The sequence below is a fragment of the Monodelphis domestica genome, chromosome 2 (genome assembly GCF_027887165.1).
Source record: "Monodelphis domestica isolate mMonDom1 chromosome 2, mMonDom1.pri, whole genome shotgun sequence".
In the NCBI taxonomy this organism is placed as follows: Eukaryota; Metazoa; Chordata; class Mammalia; order Didelphimorphia; family Didelphidae; genus Monodelphis; species Monodelphis domestica.
In genome coordinates, this window is record NC_077228.1 from 314,007,290 (window position 1) to 314,031,227 (window position 23,938).

The 23,938-nt window shown below is 32.4% G+C and overlaps 1 protein-coding gene across 3 annotated transcripts in view; it reads right to left on the reverse strand.

Moving 5' to 3' along the window:
• The window catches only part of EYS (eyes shut homolog), a 743,667-nt gene extending 720,441 nt beyond the window's left edge, over window positions 1–23,226 (reverse strand). For all 3 annotated transcript variants that reach the window (XR_008916582.1, XM_056818439.1, XM_056818440.1), the window contains exons 1-2: window positions 22,502–23,226; window positions 11,624–11,763 (exon numbers count right to left, since the gene is read on the reverse strand). Coding sequence is in view for 2 of the 3 variants with exons in the window: in XM_056818439.1 (XP_056674417.1) it covers window positions 11,624–11,763; window positions 22,502–22,676 (315 nt within the window). In the remaining variant the exon portion in view is untranslated. The remainder of the gene's footprint in view (window positions 1–11,623; window positions 11,764–22,501) is intronic.
• Between the last annotated feature and the right edge of the window lie 712 nt (window positions 23,227–23,938).

Here is a 23,938-nt window from a genome sequence, read left to right on the forward strand (position 1 = left end):
TACATTCTCTCAATTTCCAATTCGTTGTCAATACAAAAAAGCAGTTACAAATAATTTTAAACATATATTTCCTTTTCCTTTGATGTCTTTAGAATACAGCTCTAGTAGTGTTATTATTGAGCCAAAAGGTATGCCCATTTTAAAATACTCTTCAGATATATTTCCAAAGTGATATCCAGAATGGTGGAACCTGTTCAAAACAACATTCTTAGTGGCACATTTCACTGCATATCCCTTCCGGTATTTGTCATTTTCCTTTGCTTTATATTAGCCAGTGTGATAGGTTTGAAGCACTTTCTCAGAGTTTTAATTTTCATTTCTCTCATCAATACTGATTTAGAAAATTTTTTCATATTGCTAGACTACAGAGAGGTTAAGTTTATTCCTCTCAAACTTATCTATTCATACCATTTGACTATTTATAAATGGTAGGATTACTTATATTCTGAAAAAATTTGACTAATTTTACTACATATTTGAGAAATTATGCCTGTATCAGAAAACTAATTATAAAAATTTCCTACAGTTTCCTACTTTCCTTCTAATCCTGGGTACTTTGGTTTTATTCATGTAAAACCTTTTTAATTTAAGGTAAAAAATTATCTATTTTACAATCTATAATTCTCAGTAACTCATTTGGTCATACATTTTTCCTTACCCACTGATTTGACAAGTAATAGTGTTGATGATCTAAGTCCTTGCTTCACATGTGATCTTATTGGGAAGGCTTCAATCCTCTTTTACACCCCCAAATTTTTTTTCTCTATCATCCTAAATAGCTTACTACCACAAATACTGTCAATATATAGTCCTTACTTCCACAAAAATGCTAAAAAGGTTTAAGAGTTATAAGATATTATCTTTCCATGAAGGAATAAAGTCTTAATTTTTCCTATTTCTTATTTACCTTTTCATGCTTCCCTTCAATTTGATGTTTGAAAATCAAATTTTCTGTTTAAGTTTGATCATTTCTTCAGAAATGCTTATAAATCTTCTATTTTATTAAATGACCACACTTTCCCTGGTCAGTTTTGATGTATACATGATTCTTGGTTGTAAACCCACTTCATTTGCTCTCTAAAATATCATAGTCCAGATGTTATGTTCTTTCAGTGGAAAAACTGCCATATCCTGTGTAATCCTAACTAGGGCTCCATGATATCTCAATTGTTTATTTCTGGCTGCTTGAAATATTTTCTTCTTAGCCTGGGAGCTCTGGAACTTGGATATAACATTTCTGGAAATTGTCATTTGGAGATTTTTGCAGGAGATGATTGGTGGTTTCTTTCAATGTCTATTTTGCCCTCTTGTTCAAAAATATCAGAGCAGTTTTCTTGGATAATTTCTTGCAATATGATATCTAAGCTTTTTTTTCCACTTATGACTCTGAGTTAGTTCAATAACTTTTAAATTGTCTCTCCTCAATCTATTTTCCAGATTAGTTGTTATTTCAAAAAGATATTTCAAATTTTCTTCTTTTTTTAATTCTACTATTTTTTTTGATTCTTGAAGTCTTGTGACATCATTAGCTTCCATTTGCCCAATTCTAACTTTCAAAGAATGAATTTCTTCCATGACCTATTGATCCTTCTTTTCTATTTGGTATATTCTACTTTTCATGGAACTCTTTTCTTCACTGGATTTTTGTGCCTCATTTTCCAGTTGACCAATTGTGCTTTTTTAAACTTATTTTTTGAATTACTTTCATTTCTTTTCCTCATTTTATTCCCATTTTTCTTTGATATATCTTATTTGATTTTTATATTCCTTTTTTAATTCTTCTGGGGCTTGAAAACATTGTTCATTTTTCTTTCCAGTTTTGCACATAGTTGCTTTGATCTCAACATCATCTGTTGATTCTGTATTTTTCTCTTTGTCACCATAGACATTTTTTGGAGTTAAGGTTTACTTTTGCTGTTTATTCATTTCCCAGCCTTTTTTGCCAAGACTGGGAATTCTGAAAGCTGATTATTCTATCTTCTCTGCTGCTGGCTTGCAGGACTCAGCCCTGTGAGCTATTTTGCCCTAGTGCCTCACTGTGGACTGGTGTCAGGGCTTGGGACTTCAAAGGGTAGGACCATGGTGTTCTTTTGTTGGTACAGCCTGGGTCCTTGGATGCCAAATTTGGTCCATGTCCAATTTCAGAATATGGTATTGGGCAGGTAGATGCATGCTTATAAGCAACAGAAGTAAAATCCTCTGTGACTTTTCTTTCACACCAAAAGCAAAATAAGCACTTCAAAATTGACAGAAAGCAACACTCATCAGCAAGGCAGAGTTACATGTCTTTCCTAGTCAATTCAATCTGAAAGGTACACAGATAAAGTTAAATTCTCAAGAATAATAAAAAGATCCCACATCCCTCCCCCATGTGGAGACCTGAGGTAGGACTCTGGTTAACTGTGGGGTCAAGGCAGGAAACACCAGGGAGTTCCTTGGTACTACTAAGAAAAGCTCAGGACTCTGACTAGGTGGCTGACAGAGAGTAGTAGAGAGGAGAACCAATGGTAAATATCTTTAACCTATGGAACTTCACTATCACCTTCAGCCTCTGATGGCAGCTGGGGAAGATTTGGCCCTAGGACACATTAATACAATAGGTCATCTCAATTAGCCTAATCTAGTTTATCAGAGATGGAGCAGAGAGAAAGCCCCTTCAGGCAGAAAAGTCAAGACTCACAGGTCCAACAAACAGAGGAGCAAGAATACAGTCAGTAAGGAAGGGGGAAAGAAGGAAACATATTAATAAATAGCAGAAAAGGAAAAAAATAAATTATGATTGATAGCTTTGATTCAGGTAGTGAACAAAGAACAAATGGAACAAGGAGGACCAACAAACAACAAGAAAAACCTCAGAAACTACAACAAGTTGGATTCAGGCTCTAGAAGAGCTTAAAAAACAATTCATAGAACAATTAAAAGAGGTTGAAGAAAATTGGAAAAAGAACTTAAGAAGCAAAATGCATCATATCAAAACAGAGGCTCATGAACTAAAACGAGAAAATAGTGTCTTAAAAGCCAGAATTGACCAGCTCAAAAATGAGATAAAGAAAATAAAAGATAAAACCAATGACCTACAAAGAAAAGTAGATCAAAAGTAAAAGGAAGATCAAAAAGTCAGGAATTAAATTTAACCTTTCAAAATTAGAATTGAACAATTAGAAGTTAATTAGTTCACAAGGAAGCAAGAATGTATAAAACAAAATAAAAAAGAATGATAAAATTGAGATTATGAAACACCTCATTGATAAAACAACTGACCTGTAAAATAGATACAGGAGATACAATTTAAGAATAATTGGACTACTGGAAATCATAACCAAAGAAAAAGCATGCATATAATTCTACAGGAAATTATTTTAAAAAAACTGCTTTGCTATTCTTGAACAAAAGGGAAAAATAAACACTGAAAGAATCCACAGATAACCTCCTGAATTCAGTCCCTAATTGACAATGCCCAGGAATGTTATAGCCAAGTTCAAGAACTTCCAGACCAAAGAAAAGATACTATATTGCTAAAAAGAAACCATTCAAATATCATAGAGCCACAGTCAGGATTACACATGACTTGGCTGCATCCATACTGAAGGACCAGAAATCATAGGATATGATATTCTGGAATGAAAGGGGACAAGGACTATAACCAAGAATCAACTACCAAGAAAAATTGACTACATTCTAATAGGGGAATGTATGATAACTTAAGAAAATGGGAAGATTTCCAAGCATTCCAGAAGAAAATACCAGACTTAAATAGAAAATTTGATGCTGAAATATAGAAATCAAGAGAATATCCAAAAGGTAATTAAGAAAAAATATTAAGGGACTCAATAAGGCAAAATGATTTGCATTCCTATATGAAAAGATGATATTGGTAACTCATGATTATTATCATCAGTGTAGCTAGAAGAAAAATACTTAGAGAGTACAGGGACAAACTGTTGTAAACCTTAAAATTTCACAGACTTATGAATGTTAAAAATTTTACTCCACATTGAGGAATCCTCCAATTCCCTACTTGAAATAATTCCCTACCAGATAGTGAGAACTCTACTTGAATGTGAAAACTCCTTGCTATGGAAGTATCCCTACTCCACCCCTACTTAATACTGCTTTAGGGCAGAAAACTCCTTGCTAAACAATGAAAGTACTTGAAAACCATTCTTATAAAGGAAAGGAGTTCTTTGAGCCATGCCTGTTTTTGGAATTGATACAATGGGATGCTAGGTGCCTATAAAGGTGGGGCAACTTGTAACTACTTAGACCTAAAAGGTGAAAACTTACTCAGAGGTTTTCTCTTAATGAAATTAGTTGACACAGCAGCATTTTTTTCTGATTTACTAAAGAGATTAATCTACTCAGCTGTGAATTCAAAATGGGCTGTCTTTTGGAAAACATCTACAGTGATTGGTAGATGGAAGAACTTAGGGGAGGTGACATAGGAGATTTTGCCCTTAAAAATAAGAGCTCAGAGAAGAGCTGGAGGTCATTCTGAAACATTCAGATTGAGGAGGTCATTCTGAAACATTCAGATTGAGGAAGGACTGATTCTGAAACATTCAGATGGAGGAGGGAGCTGGTGAAAGCAGCTGAGATGATGCTGGCCTGGTGTCACTAGAATCCTTACTTAGGCAGACCTTGTGGTGAGTGTTAAATGACTGACTGACTGATCTCTCTCTCTTAAAACTTAGGTCTAGGCCATGTTGGCTTAAGGCCCTTCATACTTATTTACTTTTTTCTCTCTTTCTCTCTTTTCTTTAATTCTACATTTGTATTAATTAAAATCTCTATAAAACCCAGCTGACATGGGTATTTGAATAATTGGGAATATTTCCCTGGCAACCACCTTATATTTGATTTAAAAACCAAGACACTGTAGTGAAACATATTTTCTGAGGTCAAATTTACTCACCCTCTCTTATATCTATCACAATTTATATCTTCTACCATTTTAACTCACTACAGTTTATGGGCTTCACCATTTTAAATCTCACACTGTATAAGAAGATATGTCAAAATATATAAAAATAGGAATAAAAAAGAGAATAATTAAAATCTGTCTTTCAAGGAATATTACTTAAAAAGCAAAAGTTAGTAGGCATATCATGTTTTGGTATGTAACCCAAAATTTCTCCAGCCTATAAAGTATCTTGAGACAAAGCTCCAAGCCTATTACTATTTATTAAAGGAACCAATCCCCTTCAACAAATAGGATCCCAGATCTTCCTCACGGACTGAAATCCCTTTGTATTCCAGGGACTATATTTATAGTCCTTAAGTTGAAGAAACAGTCTATTAGTACAGACCATTCTATACTGTTGCAACTCTAACTATACATTTTCATTGATGGATTAAAATTAGAAGGGAACAAGTATGTCTACTACCATTTCATTTTCTGGAAATGAGGCCATGTCCCTAAGATTAAAATGTGTAATGAAAGACTCTTTTCAAAGAGTTGAGGTCATGTTCCGCTTAAGGATAGCCAATCTACTGTAGACTTTTGTGATGTAAGGCTCCCAAAATAGTCAGAGAATTTTCACTTGACCTCATGACATCTTGTGCCATGAGAAATAACTTGTGATATCTGGTGCCATTTGAAGTTTTGGATGGTCAAAACTAAAGTGAGGACCCTTTAACTGGTAGAACAGGGGTATATCTTATGAAGCTCAAAAATCTAACATGATGAGATGCTATCTTAACTTTTTCACCATTAATTTTTCTCTAGTGTAAGCCATGTCATGTTTCACATGACAAACACAGAAATATGTTTGTATGATATTATATGTAGAACCTTTACTATAATACCTGCCTTTTGGGGGAATAGGGAATGTTTGGAGGAAGGGAGAGAACATAGGTTGCAAAAATAATATTAAAATTTTTATCAACATATAATATGTAAAAATTAAATTAAAAAATCTAACATGAAGAAGACTTATTCAGCTGTCTAGTGGTAATTACTCATAATTGTATTGTGAAATTTAAGTTAGTTGATTATCTTTAACTCATTAGAAGCATATCAAACTCTGTTAATACATTTATTTAATTAAATAATTAGTCACTAGTATGGAATTGTATTAACTGAATAATACTGATATAAAATTAGGATGGGGATTAAATAATTGATTTAGGATTGGCAGAGATATGTTCAAATGGAGTAGGGGTCAAATTATTTCTCACAGTTATAGAAAGTGGAGAATAAGTTATTCAAAAATGCAGAGATGAAATATGAAATACTGTGTATAGAGGGATAAAAAAACAAACTATAGTAATTGTAATGAAAATTCAGCATGAATTTAAGTTACATATGAATATAAATGGGTTTATCTACACAAACAAAAACACTAAAAATGAGACAATAGTTCTAATTCTGATTGTTATTTATTTCCATGGTACTAAATTTCTTATGAAATGAAAGGGTTGGAATAAATAACTAATTATTTCCCTTTATTTTAATTCATGCTTTATAAATATTTGTAGAATTGTAATCATTTTTTAAATTAACATACATCTCAACCACAAGAGGAAGTAAACAGTAAAATCTAAATTAAAAAAAAAAACCTACCTTTTTCGAGGTCTCTGTTTAATTTCATTCTTTGGTGGGGTGGGAAGCAATGTAGTGGGTTAGGACTGAGTGTGACTTATTAACAGATGGTAACAAACCAATTGAATGGACAGTTTCAACTCCATGCTATCAGAACAGAGCTTATGTCCCTTCTCCTTAAAAATGAATTTTATCTGTCATCTATCTGAAATGAATTTATTTCTCCAATTTTTGGTTTGTTTCTTTTCCAACATATCACAAGCATACTTAGATATATTAAATCTCCCAAGAACTCCTAACTTTTTGGTGGACCTAAAAATATGCTCTGTCCTTTCAGTCAGTTTCTAAATAGGGAAACTGAAAAAAAATCAGCAAAAGTCAGAGAAGTTAGAAAGGAATTTAAAAACAATTCCATCAGGAGCAACTGAGCAGCTGAGTAGCTCAGTGGATTGAGAGTCAGGCCTAGAGATGGGAGGTCCTAGGTTCAAATCTGGCCTCAGATACTTCCTAGCTGTGTGACCCTGAGCAAGTCACTTAACCCCCATTGCTTAGTCCTTACAACTTCTGCAGTAAGGTAAAGGTTTTTTAAAAATTCCATCAAAAGAGAGTTATGCTAAATTCATGAATCAAAGATCTGTCATTTTAAAAACACAATGCAGCTATCATATTTCTTGTACATCTGGAAATATTGGGACCAGTCTGGTAATCAAGAGAAAGTCTGATTTTGACTCTGTGTGTGTGTGTGTGTGTGTGTGTGTGTGTGTGTGTGTGTGTGTGTGTATGTGAATTTCTGTATTTGCACCTAGGGCCAGAGGCAGTGGATTTATATCCCCAAAATACTGATATGTAGTTCCTAACAATTAACAAAGATAACTTTCTTTTCACTCTAGCCATGATTTCTACCCCTATTTACTACAGGTAAAAATTGGTTCTTGGTTACTACAGGTCAATCTAGCCAAGCTTGATATCTTTATGCATGTATTTACATTTTTAATATACTTAAAAAAAAACAAAAAACAAAACTTAATATCCCAATATATCTGTATTAATTAAATTTTATATAAAACTACACATATACATATGAATATAAACACAAATAACATAACTTGGTGAAACTTTTAAAATGATTGTCTTAACACAACTTAAAAAAATATATGCATGTCTCCATTCCTTATCTACAGAATGATCAGAAATGTATGAATAAATTATATATGACTGAAAGCTTTTAAGAAAATATTATACTAAAATGTTTTACTAGCTGCTAAAAGCATCCTTAGCGCATCATCGCTTTCTATCCCAACTAGCCATAATGATTATGGCATCATTATAATGCTATGCCACATATAGAATATTTGCATACATTATAGCTCTTCAACTCATAAAAATGCTAGATTTTACCAGATGCCATACAATTCAAGTTTAAACCTTTGAGGCAGTAAGTTTTCTCTGAAATATATGTGACGTTCATTGGATAATGGTGTGCTCATGAAATTGAAGGTAAAATAAATATTGAAGACGTCTTTGTAGAAGTATTCATTATTTTTTCTACGCCATCTATATTTTTTGGCCTTTCAATAGATGAATTCACTAACAAATATTAATTAAAATTTTATATCTTTTAAGTTTTTTTTAAAGAGTTGGTGATTTTCCACATGATGCAAATATCAATATGATGAATTATTGTAGACAAAAAACTTTTTTCTTTTTTTAATAGCAAAATTCTTACAAAGTATAGCTCACTTACAATAGTCATTCAGTTTCTCAGCATTCATGCTTACTCTCTAATACTATAAGAAATGGTCCCAATCTGGAGTAGTAGAGGGATTATCTATACCAGGATTTTCCTATAATAGTAAAATCAAATATCTAATCCCTATTTATGTCCCCAAATTATCATAGACATAGCCGTAATCCATGATTAAAGTATTTTATAATACTATAATTCCATGCTTAGATTGTAAAAAAATACAGTAAATATTAACTTCCAATTAAATTCTAACTTAATGCTTCATTATCATGTAAGATTGATTCTATGTTTACACAGTTCATACCAAGTTGGTATAGTTTCTTGGCTTTGGAGTTCTACCTTAAAAAATTACACAAATGTGTAATTGTGAAATGTCCAATAATTTAGGCTTAAAGGATGACCACCATTTGATTTCATTTCTCCTGCTTTCATTATAGAATCGTGTTGTATAGGATCCCTTAAATGAATTGATTTTTAGTCCATCTTATGTCATGAACTGTCATGACAGTTCAATGAAGCCTGTGTTTTTTAAACATATGTATCAAGTAATTCTTTGACTTCTCTCAAAGTAAGTTTGCTGCAACTGCCTCTTTCAGAGTAGTAGTCTATACTTGGGTTTTTGTGAATATATCTTCTGTAATACCATTAATTCAAGCCAAAACAGTGTTTTTTCCCTAGCTGGGGGCAAGAAGCACATTCTTAATTCCATTTAACCAGTTAAAATAGCTTTTACCAACCTTAATAAGTTTTCACTCAGGTATTTATTTCAAATCTAAAATAGGAAATATATATATATACATATATATTTATATATGGATATATCTCTTAGTATTTCAAAAGTGAACTTTACAATTAGCCATTTTAGTTTGGGAAGAATAGACCTAACTTGATTTATTTCCTATAAAAAACTGATCTGACCATATTTATGTAAAAATGTAGTCTTATTGATCTGTAAACTTATAAGCTTCACCTCTTTAAACTTGTAAACTTGATCTCCAGAATGTGGAATGAAAAGGAAATTATACACCCATACTTCATAACTAGGGACTTTAGTTTCATAACTAGAGGCCATGTTGGTTGCTAAGTAATGCTCTATTATGTTGAATATTGAATTGTTCTCTGGATAGTTTGAATCCATAGGATAATAACCTCTAATGCCTTTGTTATCAGCTGTAAACCTCAAATTTCCTTAGACTTATAAATGTTGGAAATTTCACCATTGGGATATTTCATACTTGGAAAATTTCTTACTGATAGTCTATTGGAATGGGAATCCCATTGGCATGGGAGGTTCTTTCTCTTCCCTTCTTAAGATTACTTTAGGACAGAGACCCTTTGCTGAACAATGGAAAGGACTTTGACCTATGCTTAAGCATAGAACAAGAATTTCTGAGAGTTTTGATTGATTTAGAATTGATACAATGGAGATACTTGGAATAAATCTCCACCCTATTCAGTCCTAATAGGATTAAGTAAGGGCTGCAGCCTAGATCAAAATTTAATTATTCCAATCTCTACCATACTCAAGTTAACAGGATTTAGAAAGGGCTGTAACAAAGGAGTAAAGATTTAATCATTTGAAAAATATGACCTTCAACAGACATGTGCAAAAGCCAGAAACCTCTGGGCGGTCCTGGGTTAAGCGAGAGCCTCCATTGACAGGGAAATTGATGAAGAGTGATTGGTAGATGTGAGGACTGAGGGGAGGCAACTTGGATGGTTTCCTTAAAGATAGGAGGGTCTGGAGACTCGAGGAGGGGGTTGAGTTTTTGGTCGGTGTGGTTCCTGGGCTCTGAGGAAGCTGAAGGTGGGGGCCTCTGAGACTGTTTCTCCATTTTGGACACGTGAGTAATAGGGACTGATCTCTTTTCTTTGCCCCAGCTATCTAAGGGCTTGGGCCTTTTGGCCCAGCCTAAACTGAAGGGGTATTTAAGCCCTATTCCCTTCTCTCCCCTTTCTCTCTCTATATATATCTCTAATTCCTTTCTTGCTCCTATTGTAATTAAACTCCAAAAAAGGCTGACGGCTGACTTGAGTTTTTCATTTAGGAATTACATAGCTGATTCCTTGGCGACCTTAAATTAATATATATCAGTCTTTTAAAGTGATTCCCTTGTAACACAGCCATGAGAATAGAAATCATAAAGATTCACCAAAACCACTGGCAAGAAAAAATGGGTGAGACTGATAAAGGTTTTTGATTCTATACTTAATTCTATACTCATGGGTCAGAAAAAAATGAACAGGTTTTTCCTAATTTTAAAATCACAGAGAGCTGTCCATTAAATTGATTTAGTTAATAGTCCTAATTTTAATTTTATGACTCAGTTGAAACAATAAAGATGAATCTAGAAACTAGATAAGCAGGTCCATTGAAAATGAATACTTTGCTCAAATTTGAACAAAAAAAATTATCCACTTCCAAATGTGTTTATTTAATATATGTGTGTTTATGACTTGTATATTTGTAGATACATGTATATATGATTTATATATGTGTATATGTTTATACACATATATATGTGTATATGTGTATGATTTCTTCTACTGGCTGATCCTTTGACCTTAGCATTTTAGACCCTTCCATGCCTCACCATTCCAGATATAAGACATAAATTATTTTATCTTTCTTCTGCCTTTACCTCTAGCTCTTGGTTATCGCAGTGGTAAAATTTTGAATCTCTTTATTTTCCCAACTTTTTTTTTAATAGACTTGTGAACTTAACTTTATAATTGGCCCCGACTTTACAATCATGTGGACATTTATTAGAGAAAGCTAGACTTCAACATTAACTGATTATTAATGACAAATATACAAATTTCTTAATACATTAAATAATCGGGAAGGATTACTATAACTTTTTTTTTTGTATATTTATTAAAACCTATCAAACTTTAGTTATTTTTTTTTTCTCCTGAAGTCAGATGTCTCCTTGGCCTCTCATAATTTTATAGGTAGAACTTGAAAATATCACTTTCATCCATGATGGCTTTAATTAGCTTTTCTAAATGTTTTAGTATTTGCAACAGAAGGGGTCATCATTTTCCACAGAGGGGATGAACAATTTTAACAAAAATGAACAAATTTCAAAATTAAAAAAAATAAATTATTAACCAGAACAATGAAGACAACAAAATGTAGATTTATATGACAAGGTAGAGAAATTTATGGTAAGATTATTTACATGACTCAACTATTCAATTACGTAAGTTGCTTATATATATATTTTTTGAGCTCTGAGACTTCATAGATTTGTCAGATTTTGTGAATTCATATATATTTAGCTAAAAATACTTTAGTTAGAAAGAGGTTATTTTTTTTTGCATTTTCTTACCTCAATACTCTCCGGACAAGAGAGCCAACATTTGTTAGTAGTTTCATGTGGTTTCTCTACACACAAAAATCTTGCCATACAACTTGCCATGTATAATAAGCAGTAGTATATATCTACTTCACATTTTATACCTTCACACCCTAGAAATATTAAGAGAAAAAAATCAAACAAACATTCAAAAGAATAATTTTCAAATACAAATGTCACATACTATTATATCATCAACCTAATAGATCACGCCAAGACTTTTTCAGTTTTACAAATTTAATTAAATTCATTAATTATGTTAACAATATGCATGATAGGAAGCCAGGTGGCTGAATGGATAGATCACTGGGACTAGAGTAAGGGAGACTTTAGTTCAAATTGTATCTTAGACACGTTATTAACTGTGTGAACCTGGATAACTCACTCTACTCTTTCTTCATCCACTGGAAGAGGAAATGACAAACCATTATAGAATCCTTGTCAAAAAAAATCCCATGGACCATAATGATGTGAAATATCCAAATTGGGTCATGAAGAGTTGGACACAAATGAGCTGAACAATGTGAACATTACTGCATTCTTTCTCCTAAGTCCTTCAGAACTGTCCCAGATCATTATATTGCTCAGAGTCTTTCACAGTTAAGAACTGTAAAATATTGCTGTTACTGTATACCTATTCTCAAGGTTCTGTTTATTTTGTCCTTCATCAGTTAATGTAGATCTTTCCAGTTTTTTTCTAAATCATTTTGGTTATTATTTCTTATAGTACAATATAATATTATATCACCAACATACACCATAATTTCTTCAGTCATTCCCCAAATGATGGAGATCCCTTCAATTTCTAATCCTTTGCATCACAAAAAAGTGGCTATGCTTATGTTTGTACAATTAGGTCCTTTCTCTCTTTTATGATCTTTTTGGAATACAGACACAGTAGTAGTATTACTGAATTAAAAAGTAGGCATAGTTTTATACTCCTTTGCCCATAGTTCCAAATTTCCCTCCTGAATGTTTGGATCAATTCACAACTCCACCGAAATGCACCACTGTCCCAATTTTGCTACATTCACTCCAACATTTATAATTTTCCTTTACTATCATATTGGCCAATATGATTGGTGTGAGGTGTTTTAATTGGTATTTTTCTAGACAACAACAAGTTAGAACATTTTTCCATATGATTATTGATAGTTTGGGTTTTATCATTTGAAAATTACTTGCTCATAACCTTTGATCATTTATCAATTGGAGAAAAGCTTATATTATAAATTTGACTTAATTCTCTATAGATTTGAGAAATGAGATCTTCATCAGATAAATTTGTTACAAAATTTTTCCCACTTTATTTCCCTTCTAATCTTGGTTAAAATGACTTTATTTGTACAAAAGCTTTTTAATTTAATGTAATCAAGCTTATTCATTTTATAAATTATAACACTTTCTGACTTTTGTGATAAATTCTTCCCTTATCAATACATTTGCTAGGAAAATCATTCTATGATCCCCTACTTTTCTTATGGTATCACTCTTTGTATCTAAAACATATCCATTATGACATTATATTGATCTAAAATGTGAGATATTGTCCTATACCTAGTTTCTGCCATACTCTTTTCCAATTTTCCCAGCAGTTTTTGTTAAATAGTTAGTTTTTATCCCAAAATCTATTCTTTGGGTTTATCAAACACTAATTTGCTTAGATCATTTACTCCTGTATATAGTGTATCTAATCTATTCTATTGATCCACCATGCTGTTTCTTAGCCAGTATCAGACTGTTTTGATGATTACTGACTTATAGTACTTGGGGTGTATGGGGTGCTCAGGGAGGAGTAATATCTTTGGTATGGAAGGCTTGTCGTGTCCACCTAGGGCAGCTCTCCAGCCTCTGACCCTCACCCAGCTCTCACTTGTGGCTCCCAGTAGCTGCTAGCATGCAGCAGCGGCCACACCCCGGGCAAAGGCTTCAACAGGCCGGCTAAACCTTGTGAGGGTAGCCATCGGGTCGTCGTGGATGCCTGGTGAACCAGGGCTTTGCTCACCCAGCATGTGAAGACTGTTTCGGCAGAACAGGCGGAAGAAACCAATAAGAAGGTTCAACGGCTGAGAGGGCGACGCAGCAAAGCACTGTGGAGTGCTTAGGGCGTGTTGGAGCACAAAAGACAACAGGGCCATCTAATGCAGCTGAGGAAGTCTCCAGATGTAACAACTTTTCATGCCACTGGACCCAGGCTTCCAACGCCGAGAGAGTGGGACTGTCTCTGTGCATTGACTTTTCCACTTAAATCTTCATGCACAAGTGTCTTTGTGCACAAAAACACACAAAGACAATCGTCATCCTCGGTTACCAAGAGACTACTACTACTACTAGTACAGTTTGAGATCTAGTACTGGGAAAATACCTTCCTTAACATTTTTTTTAATTAATTACCTCGATATTCTTCATCTTCTCTTCTACCAGATTAATTTTGTCATTTTTCTCTTATTCTATAAAATAATTATTTGTTTGGTTTTATTTGATTTGACATTCAATGGGCAAATTAATTTGGGTAGATTTGTCATTTTTATTTTATTATTTTATAATGGCTCAACATACCAATGAGTAGTTCATAATTTCCAATCATATAAATTTGACTTTATTTGTGTGAAAAGCATTTTGATATTGTGTTTATATATATATTTTTTGTCTGTCTTGGCAAGTAAATTCCTAGGTATTTTATATTGTCTAGTTATTTTTAATGGAATTTTGCTTTCTATCTCTTGTTGCTAACCTTTTTTGTCAATATACAGAAAAGCTGATGATTTATGTAGGTTTATTTTATATCTTAAAATTTTAGTAAAGTTATTTGTTTCAACTAGTTTTTTATTTTATTTTTTAGGGTTCTTGAGGTATACAAATTTATATGAAATTAACTAGACTTTAGTTTCCTCATTGCCTACTTTAATTGTTTCTATTTCTTTTTTCTTTTCTTATTGCTAAAGATGACATTTCTAGTACAATATTAAATAATAGTGGTGATAATGGACATCCTTGCTTCACCTCTTATCTTATTGTCAAGGCCTCTAACTTATATTCATTGCAAATGATTCTTACTAATGGTTTTAGGTAGATACTATTTAGCATTTTAAGGATTGGTCTAATTTATTCCTTTGCTTTCCAGTGTTTTTAATAGGAATGGTTGTATTTTTCTCAAAGGTTTTTTCTGCATGTATTGAGATAATAATGTGATTTGTTAGTTTGGTTATTGATGTGGTAAATGATTCTAATAGTTCTCCTAATATTAAACTAAGCATGCAGTCCTGGTATAAATCCCAACTAGTCATGGTGAATGATTCTAGTGATATATTTTTGCATCTATAAGCATTAATGAAATTGGCTTATAAATTCCTTTCTTTGTTATTGCTCTTCCTGGCTTAGGTAACAATAACATTTGTGTCATTAGGCAGGATTCCTTCCTTGTCTATTTCCCTAAATAGATAATATTGTTTTGTAATTGATTGTTCTTTAAACATTTAATAGATTTCTCTTGTAATTCCATCTGGCCCTGGGGATTTTTCTTAGGGAGTTCAATTATGACCTGTTCAATTTTTTTTTTCTGAGCTAAGATTATTTAAGTATTTTATTTCCTCTTTTTTTTAAACCTGAACAATTTATATTTTTGTAAATATTCATCCATTTTACTTAGATTTTCAGATTAATTGGCATATAATTGGGCAAAATAGTACCGAATGATTGTTTTAATTTCCTCTATATTGGTGGTGAATTCACCCTTTTCACTTTTAATATTAGTAATTTGATTTTCCACTTTCCTTTTTTAATCAAATTAACCAATAATCCATATATATATATTTTTTTAAATTTATAAAAATCAGTCTTGCGGTCAGCTGGGTGGCTCAGTGGATTGAAATCCAGGCCTAAAGACAGGAAGTTCTATATTCAAATCTGGCCTCAGACACTTCCGAGGTGTGACCCTGGGCAAGTCAATTGACTCCCATTGTCTAGCCCTTTCCACTCTTCTTCCTTCGAACCAATACAGAGTATTGATTCCCATATGAAAGGTAAGGGTTTAAAAAATGATCAGTCTTTAGTCTTATTTATTAATTAATTTCCTCTCTTATTTTCAATTTTGTTAATTTCTCTATGGATTTTTAGGATTTCAAATATAGTCTTTAATTAGGGTTTTTTAATTTGTTCTTTTTTCGCATTGTATGCCCAATTCATTGGTATTCTTTTTCTCTATTTCATTGATGTAAGTGTTTAGATATATACATTTTCTCCTTGCTACAGCTTTGGCTAAATTCCATAAACTTTTAATGTTGTCACTTCCTTGTCAATTTTCTTAGTGAAATTATTAATCATTCTTGTAATTGGTTCTTTGACCCACTTCTTTTTTTAGAATTAGAATGGTTTCAAATTAATTTTCATTTCTCTTTCCATAGACCCTTACTAATTATAATTTTATTGCATTATGATCTGAAAATGATACATTTATTATTTCTACTTTTCTGCATTTGGTTGGGAAGTTTTTATGCCCTAATTATGTGGTCAGTTTTTGTGTATCTGCCATGTACTGCTAAAAAGAAGGTATATTCCTTTCTCTTCCCACTTAGTTTTCTCCAGAGATCTCTTAGTTCTAAATATTCAAATATTCCATTTATGTCTTTCACTTCTTTATTGTTTATCTTTTAATTTGTTTTATCTAGATCTGAAAGGGGAAAGTTGAGCTTCCTCACTAGAAGAATTTAACTTATTTTTCCTCCTGAAGTTCATTGAATTTCCCTCTTAAAAAATGTGGATTTATGGAAATGTGGAAAAATATCATTTGGTGCATATATATTTAGTATTGATATTATTTTATTGTCTGTAGTACCTTTAAGCAAGATACCATTTCCTTCTTTATCTATTTGAATTGGATCTCTTTTTATTTTAGTTTTGTCTGAGATTATGATTGCTACAAGAGTTTTTTTTTTTTAATTTAAATGATGTACAATAAATTCTGTTCCTAATATTTTAGTCTGTGTGTTTCCCCAAGCCTTAAATGTATTTCTTATTAATGAATCATAGGATTCTGGTTTTTAAAACATTCTTCTATCTGCTTCCTTTTTATGGTTGAGTTCATTTCAATAAAAATTACATTCACAGTTATGACTACCAACTGTTATTCCCTTCATCTTACTTTCCCCTTTTGATCTTGCTTTTTCTCTCTTTTCACTCTGTACCTCCTCACAAGTGTTTTGCTTTTAATCACCACCCTCCCATCCATTACCCACCCTTCTCTTCTCCCCCTTCTTCTCAAAAGTCGTTTTAATAGTCTCTATGACTATGAGGGATCAGATGATCTGGTACTCCTCTATTTATGGCATGTTGTTATGATCCACACAGTAAAAGTATAGTCAGTGAAGCAGAAGTATTTTTTTTTCCTTCTGGAACTCATTTCCTTTCTGCATAATCTAGTAAAGGTTAGCAATTTGGTTTCTAGTTTCTCTGCCTTTTTGAAAAACATCCTGAACTTTGGGGTCTTCTTAGTTAACATATTACTGTAGCCAATCTTGCATAATTTTAGCATAACTTTGCTGATGTATGGGAAGAGCTCAATTGTTCAATAATTTGATTATTACTTGGCATTGCCTTTCTTTAACAAACGGTTGTAAACTTACTGTTCCCATGTGCAAAGAGTGATAGTTTAGTCTCTTCATTGCCTACTTTAATCCCTTCAATTTTTTTTCTTCTCTAATTGCTACTGCTGGATTTCTAGTATAATGTTAAATAATAGAGATGATAATAGGCATCCTTGCTTCACTCCTGATCTTATTGGGAAGGCTTCTAACTTGTCCTTGCAGTTGATGCTTGATGATTCCTTTTAAAACAGGTTTTTTATTATTTTGTGGAAAGGCCCAATAGTAGTGTTTTGTAGTGTTTTTGATAAGAATGAGTCTTGTATTTTGTCAAAGGCTTTTCCTGCATCTATTGAGATATGTATTTTTTGGTTTGGTTGTTGATATGGCCAATTATCTGACTGGTTTTCCTAATATTAAACCATTCTTGCATTCCTACTGTAAATCCCATCTGATCATAGTGAATAATCCTTGTGATTACTTGCTGGAGTCTTTTTGCTAGTATTCTATTTAAGATTTTTGCATCTATGTTCATTGAGGAAATTAGTCTATAGTTTTCTTTCTCTGTTTTTGGCCTTCCTAGATTTGGAATCAGTATTATATTTGTGTCATAAAAGGAATTTGGTAAAACTCTGCTTATTTTGTCAAATAGTTTGCATAGTCTTGGGATTCGTTTTTCTTTAAATGTTTGATAGAATTCACTTGTGAAACCATCTGGCCTTGGGGATTTTTTTCTTAGGGATTTCCTTGATGGATTGCTCAATTTCTTTTTCTGAGATGGGATTGTTTAAGTATTCTATGTCCTCTTTTGTTAATCTAGGCAATTTATATTTTTATAAATATTCACCCATTTCACCTAGATTGTCATATTTATTGCAACATATAATTGGACAAAATAGCTCTGAATAATTACCTTAATTTACTCTTCATTGGAGGTAAGATCACCCTTTTCATCTTTGATACCGTTAATTTACTTTTATTGTTTCTTTTTTTAAATTAGATTAACCAGTTCTTTGTCTTTTTTATTGATTTTTTTCCAAAGTACCAGCTCTTAGTCTTATTTAGTGGTTCAATAGTTCTTTTACTTTCAATTTTATTTTTATTTTTAAGATTTTCAATTTAGTTTTTATCTGGGGATTTTTAATTTGTTTTCTTTCTAGCTTTTTTTTTTTTAAGTTCCATGTCCAATTCATTAACCTCTTCCATCTGATTTGTTAAGGCATGATTTTCTTGAGGGAGATTTTATAACTTATTTTTGTGTAGTCCAATTCAACCTTTTTAAAGAGATTTTTTCTTCTGTGAATTTTTGTACATTTTTTCTTCATATGGCCAATTCTTCCCTTTAATAAGTTCTTTGCTTCATTGCATTTTTGTGTATCTTTTTTTCCATTTGCCAAGTCCACTTTTGAAGGAGTTCTCCTCATTATACTTTTGTACTTCTTTTACCAATTGGTCGGTTCTATTTTTTAAGATATTACTTTCTTCAGTATTTTGGGGGCCTCTTTTACCAAGTTGTAGATTTTTTCATGATTTGCCTACATAACTCTTATTCATTTTCCTAATTTTCCTCAACCTCTCTTATTTGATTTTTTAAATTGAACTCTTCCATTAATATTTTTCAAGCAATTCATATTTTCTTGGAAGTTTTGGAAGTAGCAATATTGACTTTGCTGTTTTCTGAGTTTCTGTTTTTGTCTTCCCTGTCACCAAAATAACTTTCTTTGTTGTTGTTTTTTTATTGTTACTCATTTTCCAGTATTTCATTTTTCTTTTAATTAAAAAAAATACTGTTAAAGTTGAACTATGTAATTATGGAGAAGACAGCAATGTTCCAAGCTTCAGGTTCTTTATGAAGCCACTTTTAGAACTTGCTCTGGGCATGAATAAGCTTGAGGTTCTTCAAGGTGATATTACAAAACGAAAAGCATCTTTAGTACTTCTTAAGCCTGTGTATTTTGTGCCACTCTTCTAGGTTGTTTTGGGCTGAAAAAATATTTCTCCCTGCCTTTTTGGAGGTTATGCAGCTCCAGGATTTATTTTGAGGTGTTATATAATAGATTTATAGTGGATAATTTGTTAGACATCAGGTAGATCTGTGCACCTTCTCTCCCATCTTCTATTTCTCTTAAGTCTAAGTTATTTTTATTTCTTATCATGCAAATTTATAAAAGAGATGTTCTTTTGGTATCTACAATTTCCCTAAAGATACCTCTTTTGATTCTCACCTTAGTCTCATTCTGAAATTCTGTATTCAGATGAATATTTCTTTCCCTTTGTCATTTCCCTTTCCCTCTCCTTTTTTCCCCAACTTTTTGTAATGCCTAGTCAGAAAGCTATGTTGCATTAGTGTTATATAAGTTTTAAAAAATTGGTGGCACATAATAATTTCAAATTAAAAATGTTTCTCTTGATAAGAGCATATACTATTAATCATTTTCTTAAAGGATAAAGAGGAGAAGTGGAGATGTTCTTTGATAATATTTTTTATCAATCAATCCTTATTTTAAATGATGTTTTGTATCATCTTATTTCACTCTTATACCTCATTATCTACTCTGACAGTGGCTCCTTCTTTCAAAACTAATAATACATATAATGAACATAGATGATAACATTGAGAAGAAACAGGGCATGTCAGCTCTTTTAAAGTTGGGCACAGTAGAGCAATTGTCCTTGAATGATTTTCTTCTAATTAATTACTACCTTGCCTTTTGTGTAAAGCAATCACATTGGCAGGAATTGATTGGGCGTGTAAGACACTTCATTTAGTTGGTAGAAAATCCCTTAATTAAAATAATTTTACTGCTGGTGAAATTAATAGCCCACCAGTAAACTTGCCAGGAAAGTTCATATGCTGTGACTTTTTTATTATGAAAAAATTGTAAGTTTTCATACTTTGGCAAATTTAGATGATAAAGAAGCTTTCTATTCTTATGATACATAAAATTTTTCATGTAATTCATCTGGCTTTTTCTGTTCCTAAATCGTCTTAACTGGATATTAAGTTCAAAATAATAACAATATTCTAATTACATATATAATTTAAAATATAATTTAATGTCAAGATTTGGCTATATGCACTTGCCCTATTTACCCAAGTCTTATTTCTTTTAATTTAATTGCTTTGTTTTCCTTTAATTTCATTTTCACAATCATTCTTTGGAGAAGTCTCTTGCCTCGTGATTCAACACTCCTTTATTGCAAAGAGCAGTTAAGTGTAAAAAAAAAAAACTTATACATTGGAGACTTTAGAGAATCCATATATTTCACTCTAATAGTCCTTTCCCTTCCTCTGTTGAGAAGGGAGATATTAACTTCTCTCCAGAATCATCACTGTCATTTTTTCTTTTTTTATGTTTCTCAGAGTGGTTTCTCTTTAGTGATTTTGTCATTTTAGTTATAGTTGTATATTCTTTGTATGCTGCTGTTTTAGCTCTTTTAGCTCTATGTATATCACTCCACAATGATTTATATGAAACTGAAAATTTTTCTGAAATCCTTTTATTTATCATTTCCTACTGTATAACATTATATTGATATGTTTCTTAACAGAGACTATAGGATACAATGAAAATTGTTATTTGGCAACCATTTCTGTTTCTCAGTATATTACTCATCTGTTTTCCATTTTGATGCTGGGCCATCATTTCTTTGAATACTCTAAATTACCAACCAATTTCACCCTAATTGAAGACAATCTTATCTTTGAGAAATAGTTCTCCTGAAATGTTCAAATCTCTACAGTAGTGTTTCCATAGATCCTTATCATACTTGCTCCTTTTTATGTTATCATATTGCTTCAAAAGGGTAAAATGATGCAATCATATTTGTGTGTGCATATTCATGTGTGCACCTGAACACATATGTTCTAAAAATACTGGACTCTAATTACTCTGTGATAGAATGTCTAACATGTTATATCAAAAGGAATTAAATAGCTCTCATGATATTTGCAAGTTATAGCTAGTCTTTTATCAAATGTGTACTATGCACCAGAGACTATACTAGGTGCCAGTAATATCAAGAAAGTCCATGCCTCCAAGTAGTTTCCATTTAATTGAGACACACAAGAAGAATACATTTCTTTTACCTTTCTAGACTCATTTTCTCTACTCCCACTTACACTGGAAAAAGGATCCCTAAAGGAGATTTTGAAGATTCTAGGTTTAACTGTGAGAGTTGGGAGATGGAGATGTCTTTCCCAGAAACTGCAGAGGTCAGTTTCACTAAATCAAATAGTATGTGTCTGAGTATTGGGGGAGTGGTATGAAAAGTGTTGAGGTAGTAGATGACAAGAAGCTAACTATTTCTGAGAGCTGGATATACTACCTAACAACAAATAAGGACAGCCACTAATTGAGCAAAAAAATTAGTGTGAGCCAATGAAGTTCTGGTAGGTAGTTCTATACCATTGAAGATAAGAAGATAAAGAGATCGATGGACTGTGTAGGGTTATGTTGGTCTCCCTTTCTCAAACAATCCTGTTTTCCTTTAGCTTAGAAAAAAATTAGGTGAAAGTGCTATTCCCTACAATGTATAATTATTCACCTCATTAATCATTTAATATATCACAGACACTATGCTAGGTGATGACAATATAAGAACAAAGAATGAAATGATCATTAGTCTAAAGTGTTTATATTCTAAGAGGAAAGACAAAAAGCATATATAAAATATTAAATATAAAGCAAAATAATATGATTATTATAAGATATGTATGCTATTTACATATTTATAAAGAGTACTTTATATACATATATATGCATATATGTGTATATATTTATAGAAAGAGATAAAGAGAGGTGCCTGTAAGTTTATATATGTCTATGTGTAAATATAATGAAGAAATATAAAAGATACTATGGTAGGAAGGGCACTAGCAGTTAGGAGAATGGAAAATGTTTAAGATGTCTGAGTTTTGCCTTAAATAAAGAGAGGGAAATTGAGTCAGAGGTAAGAAAGGACATTCATTATTTTTATACTCTAGGAATTCATACATTGTGGGAATCATGACTGACAGTCTGTACAAAGGCATGGGTGATTTTGATGATTTATGTGAAAGGAAAAGGTAACTAGGTTATTATCCAGCAACCAATCCATAACAAATTGAAGGAAAAGAGGCAATCGTTTATCCCAAGAGGGGATGACTCAAGCATACACTACCATTTATCTAGAGCTGTGAACCCCCTTTGTCAGTGATGGTGAACCTTTTAGAGACCAAGTGCCCATACTGCTACCCTCACATCACATATGACCCCCACCCCCTTCTTACCCCAGACAGTGGATGAGGGAAGCTCTTCCATTGGGCTGCTGTACAGAGGGGTGGATGTGGAGAGGTGAAAGGAAACAGCTCCCTCCTGCATGTATTCCATAGGTTTCCTAATACAGCTCAATGTGATACCAGGATCCATAGGATCAATGCAACTATTCAGCCTTTGTTCAGTCATTAAGTCATATCCAGCTCTTCATGATGCTATGGACCATGCTGACCATGGGGTGTTCCTGGCAAAGACATTCTTCCCTTCTCAATAATTCTTTTTTAAAATGTGATTTAAATTTTATTTTTACATGTAGATTATTGGGAATATTATTGAATAGGATTTGGAATAGTTTTCTGATAAGTTAAGTGGCAGGAGAGAAAAATTCTGTCAAATGATCTTAAACCAGTTTAGAATGAGAGATAAAAATCTGTTGGAATTCTCAGGCCAGGGTTTCCAACTGAAGTTCTGAGCTCTGAGGAGATTTTGAGCAGTCTTTGGATTGAGCTTGGTCCAAGACAGGGGCTGTCCTAAACTCTCTGGGATTTTCCTTTAAAAACTTTTGAAAATACCTCGATTGGAAGTTGTTAGAAAGAGAGGAGTGATTGTGTGGCTAATGTTAAACCCTGACAAGAGAAGAAGATGTTTCCTCTGACCTTTTGGAAAAAAAAAAAAAACAGATTGAAGACAGGGTTTGGCCAGACCTTGGTCAGGTCAACTCTTGACTGGCTGAAACTGAAGTTATGATATTTGGAGAGTTACTTCAAGAATTTTATATATTATATATATATATATGTATATATACATATATATATATATATATATATAATTTATAAGGATATTAGTATTACGTTGTTTAGTTAAGATTTGGGGTTTTTAGTGCATTATAAGGGGTGTTAGAGTAGTCTGGTTATCCAGGAACGAAAAGACAGCATAAGGCATCAGAAAGTGGGTGGCATTAGTTAGAAATCTTTTTAGTGATAGGGGAACCTTCCTATTATACCTTAATATCTTTTAAAATCCTATAATGTTAATTTAAAAAAGTTTATTTTTTTATACTAGTCTTGAAAGTTGTGTTGTTGGCAAAGGGCCCTGAAGTCAAAGCCTAAACAAAAAAAACTTGCAGCTGATCTCTTATAATAAACAACAGCAAATAGTAGGGACTTTTGGATACTGTTTCCAAAAATATCTTACAACATACAATTTTCAATAATCTTTTTTTCTGACATTTTGTAGCCACCTTCTATCCTTCCCTTTCATGCTTCCCCAAGATGGCAGATAATATGATATATGTGGTATATGTGTTATCACACAATATGTATTTCCATGTTCATTGTATTGTAAAAGAAGATACATATTGCTTACACTAGAGAAAAATTCATAAAGAAAATAAAATGAAAGATGGTATATGCTTCAATCTGCATTCAGACTATTAATTCTTTCTGTGGTGG